The 13,786-nt window shown below is 35.4% G+C and overlaps 1 protein-coding gene across 5 annotated transcripts in view; it reads right to left on the reverse strand.

Annotated features, from left to right (window-relative positions):
• Window positions 1–620: 620 nt before the first annotated feature.
• The window catches only part of Scml2 (Scm polycomb group protein like 2), a 154,535-nt gene continuing 141,369 nt past the window's right edge, over window positions 621–13,786 (reverse strand). For 3 of the 5 annotated variants that reach the window (XM_087600965.1, XM_087600966.1, XM_087600967.1), the window contains 2 exons: window positions 12,827–12,937; window positions 621–2,257 (listed from right to left, as the gene is read on the reverse strand). In XM_087600965.1, coding sequence (XP_087457091.1) covers window positions 2,250–2,257; window positions 12,827–12,937 — 119 coding nt within the window. In that variant the 3' untranslated portion in view covers window positions 621–2,249. Of the gene's footprint in view, window positions 2,258–3,619; window positions 3,772–12,826; window positions 12,938–13,786 lie in introns of all 5 variants that reach the window. The other 2 variants (XM_087600963.1, XM_087600964.1) reach the window with 1 other exon arrangement.

Genomic DNA, 13,786 nt, shown 5'->3' on the forward strand with positions numbered 1-13,786 from the left:
TCCCTTTAAAGACTAAATAACATACACATACATACAGTGCATTTCATACTTCATTCATTTGAAGATAAGAGATTCATTTTTACCAAAAAATTAACTGTTAGGTATAATGATATCCTAAGCATAGGTATACTGATACTGCTTTTTCAAGTTTTGAGACTTGATATATAATATAGTAAATAATAGAGTAATTGTTTTTCACTGTAGCTACACTTTAAATTTCCCCTAGCAATATAGATGGCTCCAATTTCTCTATATCCCCACTTTGATTTTTAGAAATAGAACAATTAATATCAACTAATAAAGTCTCCCATATATTTTGATGGTGAGCATATCCTCTCTCTCCTCTCTCTCTCATCCCACAGCCTAAATTGTTCCACATTGAATCAGTCTCTGGGAACTTTATAAGATGTGACCACTTTATCCTGCAGAATGAATCTAAGACAATTCAATCTAATTTATTTATACAGTAAACTACAAGTAAAATCTCTTCTGTAGTATGAAAGACCATACTCTTAGATATATTACTAAGTAGTCTCAAAGTCCTTCTTTGCAAGACTAGCAAGACCACATATTAATACACTGTGGAGAAAATAAGCAAAATAAAACCCAAGGCTTAGTTGTTAATTGCTATGGTTATTTAACAACTTTATTATATTCTTAAAATCTTAAGATTATAAAACAATATTATAAACACCTGAGGTCCAACCAAATGGAAATATCATCTTCATATCAACAATTTGCATGAAGATTACATTTAAGTATTTTAGTTGTATCAGAAATGACATAGGTGAAATAGTCTTTTAAACATCTGTATTGTTGTTTAAAGCACATTTGGTTTTCTAAAGAGAAAATTACATTCTTGTCTCGAACATTTTGTTGACATTTAGAATAGCTAATACATGTAAAACTGACTCTAATACATGTATAACGGATTCTCATAGCTTATATGCATTAAACCATCATACAAAGTAGTAACATGCAGCACCATTTATGAAAGCTCTTATTTGGAAAAACAAAACCCTAAATGTCAGAATTAATGTATCTTTCGAAGTGTAGCAGAATTGATGGCTCAGAACTGAGACAATTAATTAGAAATGTTGCATAGGATAAAGAGCTTCCCTATGTGGGAGCCAACTTATGGACAGTTTCTCATCACCTGAATAATAAGCCGAGAGGTACTGGTGATAGAAAAATGATGTATATATTTTTTCAGGGAATAAACATCTCTATATATCTTTATTACCACTGTGGCAGTGTAAAGTGCCATATTCAATTCAAAAAGTCACTTGTGTATTCTCACATATATACAATAGTATATAAATATGCTAAAGTATCTGTATGAGTAATAAACACAAAACAAAAATTTAAAATCTGGACATAAATATCTTAGAAAACAAAGATGTTAGAATTGGGTGTCTAACGTTCAAGTTTAGCAAAAATACAGAGAGTTGTAAAAGGAGGTATAAATTTTGTTCAATTCTATCCAATTTACTCTGGTAAACATCTCCTGCACAAAATTATTTATTTTACTCTATTCTTACAGTTTAAAAATATCAAAGGCTAGTAGGAACACTTTATGTAAGCTTATAAAATTGCTTTTTCCCCTGTAGTATGAGCAAAAAAAAAGGGCACTGGCAGAAAGGAAAATTATTTATATGGCTCTTTCCTTTCTAGTAGTTTATCAGGAACAAAATACTGTAAAACCAGACTAAAATAACTGAGCAGGCGAGAAGTGCATCTTGAAATTCTGCTTTGAGAAAAAATCTCATGTTAAGAGGTTAAGTTGCTGGTATTTTCCCCCTTGAGGTTTAGCTGTTTGGTCCTAGATATAAAGATTAATCCAAATAAAAGCTTTTCTTCTCTTTGCCACATGAAGTACACTTGTAAACACAATAAAAATAATTAAAGACATAAATAACGGACAGTCAGTTTTAGGTATACTAATACAAACATTAAATGGTATTTAAAGAATTAGGAGTATACGATTAATGTAACTGTACTACAACTTTAATAAAATATTTCTATAAAAACTTTCTATAAAATAAAAACTGATGAGATGAAAACTACTTTTAAAGTAAAATGTTTTCTGTATACCTGAGGATTATCTCTAAACTAAATGTGCACATTTTCAATTCTATTTCACTTCTTTAAGTTTTTCAATGTAGTAACATAGTTTTAATGCTGGTCCTAGCTTCAGCCCCATATACTTCATTATCAGCTCACTCTTCAGTAGTAGCAGAGCTTTCCCATCAATTTCCTATGGAGAGAGAAAAAAATAGTAAGAATCCTTCCATAGTTGATCAAGCTATTTAGATATAAGAATGTATAAATTACTGTCCAATATATATTATCCATATATATACACATACATGCACAGTATGTTCTTATAAAAACTAATACAATCTGATTTGAATAATGGAGCATTATCTGATGATTTGTAGATTTAAATTAAAAAAAGTTTAGTCAAGTATTTTAAACCAATGTCCAGAGTATCATATTATCTGGCTTTACTGTGTACTGAACAAAATACTACTATGTATCTATGACAAATGGTTAGATATAGCAAATAGTAGAAATGAATTCCATAAGTTAACTTCCTGAGAAGGGAAAGGAGTACGTCAGTATCCATGTAAACTGTAAATGTGCTGCATGGTTTCATCTTCACACTGAAAGGTATAATCTGTCTGAAGCTACTTAACTGCTGAAACAAATAGTAATTTACTTGAAATATTGAAAAGAGGCAGGGGCTGGGGACGATTGCTCAGTGAGTAAAGCACTTGTCTTGAAAACATGAAGCCTGGAGTTGGATCTCCAGAATCCATGTAAAAATGCCAGACATGGTGGCATCTACTTTAATCCCAGCATTGAAGAGGTTGAGGCATGACAATCTCTGGGGTGTACTGGCCAGTCAGTGTAACCTAATTTATGAGACCCTAAATCGCAGTGAGAGACCCTGTCTCAATGGAGGCTGGATAGCCTTCCTGAAGATGACACTTGAGATTTTTGTCTTCTGTCCCCCATAGACATATACACATGTGTATTTGCACCCACACACACATGTGCACACACGCACGCATAGTGTACATGAGACATTAAATCAATAATTTATGTTAGAAAATACTGTGAACACATTATTTAACATTGACAAGGACTCTTTTAAAAATTCTTTATTATTGTATTATACAATTTATGTTATAGAATCCTATTATTTGGTATTCAAATCATAATGGAGTTGCTGGTTTCACTGGGTATCACGAGAAGGCCACCCTGGTATATGCTGTAGGTCAACCCCTCCTACTCATGGTCCTAGAGTAGAACAGGTAATTGTCATTACAAGAAGGGGTGGTCTGCACGAGAGTGGTAATCCTGTAATACCGACTCTTGAAAACCTGAAGCTGTTTAGTGTACTAGATACCTGGATACCCATTTAAAGAATAGGCAATTAATCTACCATTTAAAGCCTGAATGTTGGGCAAAGTAATCTTACTCACAAATGAAAAAGATCAGTTGATAGGGTTCCCCCACTATCCATACAACTCAGTATCAAACTGAAAGGCCTGCACAGAGGTCATTTAGAGGCATTAGGGCAGCAGGAAAACCGGATCAAAAGATACGTTACATGTTGCCTGAAGAGGTCGGCGAGGGGGCCTGATATGTGAGGATCTGTATGTTTCATAAACTGTATCACTTCATCCACAGACCAGGTTGAAGGGTCCTTACAGAAGCCTTGTTTCAGGACACTGGGGTCAGGTACAGCTATATAACTTGAAGCTTCAATGGGAGGGGAAAAAAAACAAATCATACTTGACCTGATCATAATCCTGAAAGAAGAGACGTTAGGTAGAAAATAATGGTCTCACTCCTGGAACCTTCTGTTAAGTACCTAAATAAGGTCTCAAGATTCCAACTGTAAAATCTCATGAGTGCCTGAATGAAGATGATCGGATGCCGCATAAGAGTGTGCCAATGAACCTCTCACAGAGAACATCAACAATTTTACTTTAGAAGGTACCTTAAGGCTTCAACAATCATAAAGCATGTGTAGCAATCCAAGGCTTCTTACGTCCCAAGCAAGAACAGGAAACAGTGCTACTTAGATTAAATTAGGGTAATCTGAGCTATTGTCTCCCTTGAATAGATCCAAAAACTTTCTCACAAACTGCTCTTTTAATATCTTTTAAGTTGACTTTATTTTGTTAAATAAGATGGGACTCTCTCAAGTTTTTAAGTTTTTAATTCCCTAAATGTTTTCCATTTTAATCAAATGTGTTTCAGTAACCCCATTATGTTTTAGAGGGACATTAATCATTTGGACCATATGCCTCAATTTACTCAGTAAGGATATTTTTAGCATCTCTTTTACACTTTAGGTTGCCATTTCAGTGATTAAAAAAATTAAAATTATTTCCTGCTCAGTTATGTCAGAAAGTAGTTTTAGTATTTTTATTTAATCCCTCTTCTATGTTTTACTGCATAGCAATATATTTAGAGCTTCAATAAAAGAATATAAGACAAAACACAACAACCAGGGTATCAATTACCTTGTCATAAAAAAAATTGAATTTTGCTCGACTTCATCAATGCAGGTAAAAGTGGTGATAATGTAGCCAGCAGTGTTAACATGCAACACTGGAACATGAAGTCATCTACAATTCTGCTTGGCTACATTCTCAGCTATCTTGGAACACTTGTGACCCATATGCTACAGGCTGGATGAACAGTGCTATACCATTTGGGAATTAGGAAAATTAGGACTTTTATCTTTAACTCACCAATGGTACAACATTAAAATACAAGGTTAATCATATTTCTAAATCAACCTAGGTTTTAAAGATGTTTCTGTCATAATAATTTGGTATAGTTATGTCTTATACAACATGTTAACTATTTTACAGATTAACTGTATGTAAAGATCAGAAACTAATTTTAAATTAAAATCAGATTAATACCTTTTCTTTCTACACTTATTGAAACAAAATTGGGGCTGTATCTTCAAAATAAACATGTGGTTATAAACACTACATGGATATTTACTCACATGATATATCAAAGAAACTGCTCATGAGAAAAGTCAAAGTCTAGTTCTACTTTTTTCATGGCTTTATAGATTGTGCTATCAATAAATATATCTGAAATAAAGTGATTTGGTTTCTCCTGTTACTAGAATTCTTTTATAAAGTAAAGGTCAGCAATTTCTTTTTATTCAAATAATGGGAGGGAGATACAATAGTTGTGTGAACATTAGAGACAAATTCAGCTTACACTAAAATTTATAGGACCTGAAAGAAAATAATAATGACAACTCTAGACATCAATAAGACAGTAAGCTATGTCTTCTCTAGAGTTGCAGGCAGGCAGTGTCTGGATTCAAGGATTCACCCAGCTACCTTTTTTTTCCCTTGGGGAATTACAGACAAGTGACTTTTGGGATTTTTTTTACTAAAAATGTTTACTAGTAACTATTCTTCAAGGAAGTTAAAAATGGTATTATGTGTACAGCCATATAAAATATGTGCCTGGCATACAGTGTCCCATAATTATTTCCATCTTCACAAACTACTAATAAGCAATGTAATTACTATGTCTTTCCCTTCCTAGGAATACCAGTAGTATTACTCATATATCTGGAAGTCAGCAACTATCATTAGAAATAATCTTTTAAATTCTTTCACTAAGAAAATGTTTTCACAAGTTGATATTTAGTAAACATACTTAGAAATAACATTTTATATTAGTTCTTATGAAATAAATATCTATCCTTAGACCCTTTATAAACAGTATCACTTTAAGAAACAGAAACTAGCACTACAGAAGATGGGAAGGGATAGAAAAAAACATTAAATGTGCTACAGATGTGCATAGTGAGGTTGGCTCATAGATAACATCCATGATGTAAAAAAAAAAAAAAGCAGAACATCTGATTTCTATATCCTTTACTTTTCAACCCAGTCTAGTGAAAAATGGATGGAATTTATTTCTTTACTCTTCTTTACTCCTAACTCTTAAAATGGCAAGTTGTAGCAACAGGAAAAGCTATGTCAACTTTTAAAAGAAATAAGATGCCACCTTTTCTTCGTAGATCTAATAGAACGACAGAAGATGTGGTAAATAGGGAAATTGTGTGGTTATTGAAACAGGTGCCAGAGACCTGATTCAAAAACCACACATGGTCTGGTACCAAAAAAAATGTCTCAGCAGATATGACACCACATCAGAAAGGAGAAATAATGTGTTCTACTTGGCCTTAGATTCATGAGAGGTTTTAGAGCCTTCAAAGTACCTCAGGAATTGTTTAAACTGCTTGAGAACTACTAAGGTCTGTGAAGTCTCTATCAAATATGGTTTGTGATCCAGATCACCAGAGTCAGTTCTGTGATGCTACAAAGATAGGAACAGCCACATTGGGATTGTTACTGGCAATGTTGTGAAAGAGAACATGACTTCTGTAATTTTGATATTTTAAGAGAAACTCAAATCTTTAAGGAAAATGATAAACATATTAACTGAGAAACACTGTTCTTGAATATACCTTCACTGTTCTTCTTCCATTGGAATTTAATGTGCTTCTAAGGCTTTAAGGTAGCTGACTTTTTTACAAATAGAGATGCATTTGAGATATTTGGCACAATCTCAGAAACACATGTGGAAACTTAAGTACGTACAGAATACAAAGCACCACCCACCCACTGATGAATTCTCTGAAGATTCAGGAAAACTTTTCAGTTTAGACATGCCATGCCCCTTAGGAGACAATACTACAGGGGGGAAACAGACTGTCTTTACCAGCTCAAATACTACTGAAAGGCTGCCTTACTTTTTTCTATTGCCATGACAAAATACCATGAGCAAGACAAAAGAAAGCATTTAATCTGACAGCTAGAGTACATGACCATTAAGGCAGAGTGCATGGCAATAGGCAGGCAGGCATAGTGCTAAAGCAGTAGCTGAGAGGTTACATCTGATCCATGAGCATGAGGCAGGCAGGCAGGCAGAGAAAGGGGGGAGGGGGTGCAAGAGAGCATGTGCACACAAACCAGGAATGACATCGGCTTTTAAAATCTCCATGTCCACCCTCAGTGACACATCTTCTCCAACAAGGCCACACCTCGAAATCCATCTCAAACATTTCCAGCAACTGGGGATGAAATATTCAACTCTAATAGCCTATGGGTGACATTCTTATTCCACCATATTCCACTTCATGGTCCCCACAGGCTTGTAGCCATATAATAATGCAAAATATATTTAGTTCAACTTTAAAAGTTCCCATAGTCTTTCAATATCAAGACTGTTTAAAAGTCCAAAGTCTCTTCTGAGATTAGAGGAGATTTCTTAACTGTAAGGCCCTGTAAAATTAAAAGAATATTACACATACCTAACATGCAATGGCACAGAATACATATTACCATTCCAAAGGGAGGAATGGGGCACACTGATGAAATACTATAACTATCAGTGGAAACTCCAAATTCTGCAGTTCTGTTAGATGGCTCTGCCCTTCCAGTTTTGTTGTCTGTGACTGCAACACATGTATCTCTTGAACTGGTTGCACTCCCTGTGTGCAGTTCTCCTTGGCAGGTATCCTACAGATCCATCATCTCCAACATCCTGAGGTCTCCAGTTCAGGCTTCACTTTCACAGCTTCGTGCAATGGCCTCTCTTGGCCTCCAGGCAGAGACTTCCCTGTCACATTCCTGGCCTCAGCAGTTTCCTTTAGTGGTATAAGAAGATTCCACAACCCCTTTACTCTTGTGTCTTTGAATCTAAAGCCAGACCATGTTGACAAAGCTTCCAAGTTCTGCTGCCTGCTTAGGAGGGAATCTGGCCTTCTCCTTGGATTTTATTTATATAAGCTTTGATTTGTTGCTGCTATTTAGGAACAGATAATACATTAAGCCTTTTCACAAGTTACAGGATTGGTGGGGTGGGATCTTGCCCAGAGGTCACCATCCCCTTTATTCCATTTCTCCTTATGTCTTTCAGGACAAACCAAGGCTCAACCATGAAATTTTCTGGTGGTCATTTTCTCCTCAAATCACATGTGCATTTTTTTTTATTTCTTGTAGCCCTACTTGTTTTTTTTTTCATTGTAGATCTGCATAAGAGTGATCGCAATTGGGCTGGGGATTTAGCTCAGTGGTAGAGCGCTTACCTAGGAAGCGCAAGGCCCTGGGTTCAGTCCCCAGCTCCGAAAAAAAAAAAAAAGAACCAAAAAAAAAAAAAAAAAAAGAGTGATCGCAATTAACCACATAACAGAGTCAATATTTGGCTGTCTTGAAATCTCCTCTGCAAAAGAAATTAATCCTAAACTCTTTAATTTATTTTCACAGAGACTTTTAGACAAGGGCAAAAGTCAGCCAAAGTCTTATGCAAAATATTACCAGAAGAACCTGTAGCCAACGTGCTAATATTGTCTCAGGTTTAAATTTCTTGAGCTTATATAAAATATTACCAGACCGTATCTTCTAAGCTCCTACTAGGATGGCTCATTAAGCTCCACTTACAGGTTTCAATGTGTTCTTAGTCCAAAGTGCCAAAGTCTTCCATATCCCTCCAAAAAGCAGCATGGCCAGGCTTGTTATAGCAATAAACCACCACCTTGTACCAATCTCTATCTTAGTTACTTTCCTATTGCCCTGACAAAACAGCTATGAAGAAGGCAAGTTACCAAAGAGAAAATTTAATTTGGGCTCACAGTTATATCAAGTTAGAGTTTATAATCATTATGGAGGGAGCTTGGCAACAGGCAGGCATGACATTTGAGCAGTAGCTGAGAACACATCTTGAAACACAATCATAAGACAGAAACAGCCACAGTGCATGAATCTCTCTTTTGAAATCTCAAATTCAACCCCTAGTGACGTATCTCAACAATGCTACAACTCCTAATCCTTCTCAAATACTGATGTCAACTAGGGACCAAACATTTAAAAATCTAAGCCTATGAAGGTCAATCTCCATAATAAGAAAAATCTTATTTTTCCTACTGTATTTTTTATGTTAGCACTGAGGAGACAGAGACAGACATATTTTTGTGAGTTTGGCAGAATGGTCTATATAGTGAGTTTCAAGCCAGCCAGAGTTACACAGTAAGACGTTTTCTAGTAAACAAACAAACAAGTAAATATATAAAACATCTTGGAATAAATCTAAGAAAGGAAGTGAAAAGCTTGTTATATAATTAAACTTTTAAGACACTGAAAAAAGAAATGTAAAAGATAGAAGTCTTCCCATGCTTATGGATTTTTAGGAACAATAAAGTGAAAATGTCCACTCTATCAAAACTAATCTGCAGATTCAATGCAATCTGTAATTCCCATCAAAATTCCAATAAAAGCTTCATAGAAATAAAAAATCTTCAACCTTATATAAAAACATAGAAAGACCCAGGATAATCAAAACAAACCTGAAGATTAAACAAGACTACTGCAGGTACTACCACTCCTAGTATCAAGTAATATTACAGAGGTACAACAATAAAAACAGTATGGTACTGCTATCAAAAGCAACAGTAGAATATAACTGAGAGCCTGGATACAATTCTACCCTCTTAGAACCACATCATTGTTAACAAAAGGGCCAAAAATATATATTGGAAAAAAGGTAGCATCTTCAATTAATTGTGCTGGTTGAACTATAGAACAATGAAGAAATGTAGAATGATCAAAACTATAAATGTACCAAGGGTCTCAACGTAAAATTCAATACCCTAAATTTGTTAGAGGAAATGGTAGGGGGATATACTTCTACTTTTAGATGCAACCATTGACTTTCTGAACAGAACTCTAGTAGTTTCAGGTATTAAGATTAATAATTGATAAATGAGACCTCCTGAAATCAAAAGTTTCTGTACAGCAAAGGATACCATCATTAGAGTAATGATACACTCTCAGAATGAAAAAAAATTCTTTACAATCTCAGAGGGTTATTGTTCAGAATATAAAGAGCTCCAACCTAAGGATCAACAAAATAAAACTCAATTAAAAATTTTGGCCTAACCCTCAAGAGACTCGAGGCCTCAGGGAGTTTAAAGGTCTGGTGGGGTGGTGGGGTAGGGACATGCTCATGGAGACGTGGGTAGGGAGGAGGTATGGGATGTGGAACAGTCTGAGGGTAGACCAGGAGGGGAATAAAATCTGTAGTGTAAAAAAAAAGAAAAAGAATAATAAAAAAATACTTGGAAAAAAAGAATTTTGGAATGTAACTAAATAGAGTTTTCAATGACAAAATGCAAATGGCTTAGAAACACTAAATAACTCTTAAGTATCTTTTGCAATAAGTGAAATGCAAATTAATTCTACATTCATATTATCCAAGTCTGAACTGCTAAAAGTTGAAAAAAGGAGTTGGACTACAATGCTGGTGTGAATATGGCAAAAGGAGAATCCTTATTCAATGTTGGTGGAAGTGTAAACTGGCACAACCAGTATGAAAATCAGTGCAGATGAATCTCCACAATAGATTGATCATATGATCCAGCTAAAACACTCCTGGGTATATACGCAAAGGACTCTATACCCTATTACAGGGATACTTGTTCATCCACGTCCATTGCTGCTCTATTCACAAGAGTCAGGAAATGGAAACAATCTAGATGTGTATGAACTGGTGAGTGGTTAATGATAATGAAGTTCACTTGCACAGTGGAATATTATTCAGCTGTTATGAAAAGTGAATTCATGAAATACACACACACACACGCACACGCACACACACACGCACACGGATAGAGCCAGAATTAACTGTGAGTGAGGTAACCCAGACTTAGAGAGAAAAATATGGTGCATTCTTGTTCATATGTGAACTCTAGCTTTGAATTCACATATGTGTTAAACAGAGTACTTATAGAAGTCAGAAAAACAGTAAGGGGCCATGCAGGTGCTTTTAAAATAAAGGCCAAAGAATACAGGTGGCATGAAGGGGGAAGAGAAAATAATGAAGCAAGAAGGGTTAAAGCGGGTTACAGATTGGAGGGTAGGGTAGAGAACAGAGTTTTCAAAGAGATAACTAACGCTAAGGACATTTGAAAAAGCCAGATGGAAGCCTACAAGTGTACAAGCTTCCTGAAATATATACATGTATAAAAAGTTCAAATAGGGCCTCTCATAGTCATGATAGATATAAAATAAAAACTCAATGCCAGGAAAGAGTTGCCTCTTTTGAAATGGCTGTTCAGTGGGGCTTCACAGACCATTAAATGTAACTGCGGCCATTACTATTGCTCTTGGTTATCACCTAGAATTGATAATAAGACCCAACTTGATAATGATACAACACAGACAACAACAAAAAAAAATCTCTGAGCTGTAAGCTACTGGCTTGTTTTTATAGTGATGGATGGTGCTAGGTACACCATTAGGGAAGAAAAGTAATCACTCCTCTTACCTAGATGTGACCCCTGCAAGCTACTTTAATTTTGCTCTGTCACGATACATCCACTGTTACAATAGGGTATGAATGGTAGGAAGTAACCAATCACTTTTTGATTGTATTTAAGCCTTACTTCAGGAGATAGAACTCATGTTTGATATGTTAATGGGGCCAAGGACCTGGATCTAGGTAGGTCACATCTTCTAGTAGAGAACCTACTACTATTATTCTGCTAAATGGGCATAGTATTAAACTGATTCTTAAAAGATTTATGCACATATCCCTCAACTCTTCATAGATAAGCTTCTTTTTATAGTAGATTAGCAGAGGTTACTGTAACTAATCAAGGTATCGAGAGTGATAGATTACAGAGTCCTCAGCCTAACTGATAATCTATACTATATTGTACTCTCAAGGCTAGGGTTCATTTCAGAAGAGGGGGCAGAGAGATTGTTAAGATCTGGAGGCAGTGGACAACTACAATAAAACAGTATTTTCTAGATAAAATTTGGCAATTGTATATATGAAATGACATTAGCTGTGACTTCATGCACAAGATCAAACCAGACAAAATCCCAGCATGGATATGAAAGAAAGTCTTACCCTAGCCAAGGAAGTACTGGCAACTGACATTTGTGGAGGGGAGGGAGACTTTATTTTCTTCAAGGATACAACCATTCAGAGCTTATGCTCCAGGAGCTAGTCCTACATGTATGCACATGCTAGCAGAAATATATAGACTATGGGTTTAAACAACAACAATAGAGTGTGAACCCATGAAATTGGGAGGAGATAGCATAAATGTACAAGGAGATGGAGTGAGCTGTAGCTGAATCAAAAGACCTTACATATATAATATTTATATATATGTGTGTGTGTATATATATATATATATGTATATACACACACGTACATATGTGAAATTCTTAAGAAAAGTATCTTATTTCCAACAAAAGTTCACTTATTTCATGCTATACCGAATGATAAAATTCTAACACAAAGTACATGGCCAGCTCTTTTTCATCATTCATAGTAATGGACAATATTCTAAAATACTTGATTCTAGGCCATATCTATGTTTCTTATGATAATTTAAGTATATCTTTCCATTCTTACCACCAAAGTTGTAAACCCCTTGAAACATCTGCTCTTAGGAGCATAATTCTTCAGAACTACTCCTCATGACCATATTGTTGTTTTCTCACATTTGCTTTCACTTTTCTCTTTGTTTGTAACAGTGCAAAGCAGAATGATAGGCCCATTCTATGTTTCTTTTTAATCCAAAGGAAAAATATGACAGTAGTACATTTCTGAAAGGAATGCAATGCTCAGGTGACTGATGCAATAAATTAATCATCAGATATGGGTGAATTTAACTTCCTACCCTCAACATCACCAAACCAAGAAGAACACTGGGGATTCTTCCTCAATTCTGATGTGTGTGGATGCTATTTACCTTTAGAGGCTCGCCCAGACTTTCTGGGAACCTTAGATGAGACAGGAGCAGAAGGTTGAGGTTGTGAAGACAATCGTTTGAAGCTTCTCTTTCCCTTTGGTTCCTCATTTTCTGTTTTTTTTTAAACAACAACAACAACAACAACAAAAAAAAAAAAAAACAAAAGGTACATGTTACAATTACTGTAGTCAATTATTTTTATATAATCTGTATGGAGTATTTATTTTAAAGTAATTTGTATACTATAGCTTTATCAACCTGCCAATTATTTGACTACCATAGAAAAAGTTCACTGTATCCTATTAGTTATTTCCACTGAAATATAATATTAAAGACTTGGACCAGAGAGAAGGCTCAGCGGCTAAGTGCCCTTATTGCTTTATCAAATCATTGGAGAACAGATCCCAGCACCCACATCAGGACGCTTACAAATGTCTGTAAGACAGCAATTGTCCCCCTTCTGGGCTCTGTATGTACTTAGGCACTTCCATGCAAATACATAGATACATAGATACACAGATACATACATACAATGTTTCTGTGTGTATTTTTAGTAATTTAGAGTAATTTGAAGAAGTATCTGTCTAAATTTCATTTAGCCTATGGAGACAGAGACAGACAGACAGACACACACACACTCACACCCCACCCCACCCATACACACACCCCACACACCAGACAAAACTTTTACCACTGTGTTATATCTCTGGATGACTTTCTATTTTGATAAAGGATCTCAATTACTAAGCTGCCCAGGCTACATTTCAACTCAATCATTACAGTGTTCCATGTAGGCCTTGGACTACCTTAACCTCATCCGTGTTTGAGACTACAGGTCTGTGTGAATTGATATGGCTGTACACTATTTCTTCACAACTCAGAACCTTGCAAAGAGGCAAACTGAAAATCATGGATGATCAGTAATTTTGCCCACAAAGCATAATGCTAATTAACAGCAGG

This window comes from Rattus norvegicus, chromosome X (genome assembly GCF_021556685.1).
Source record: "Rattus norvegicus strain SHRSP/BbbUtx chromosome X, alternate assembly SHRSP_T2T, whole genome shotgun sequence".
NCBI lineage: Eukaryota > Metazoa > Chordata > Mammalia > Rodentia > Muridae > Rattus > Rattus norvegicus.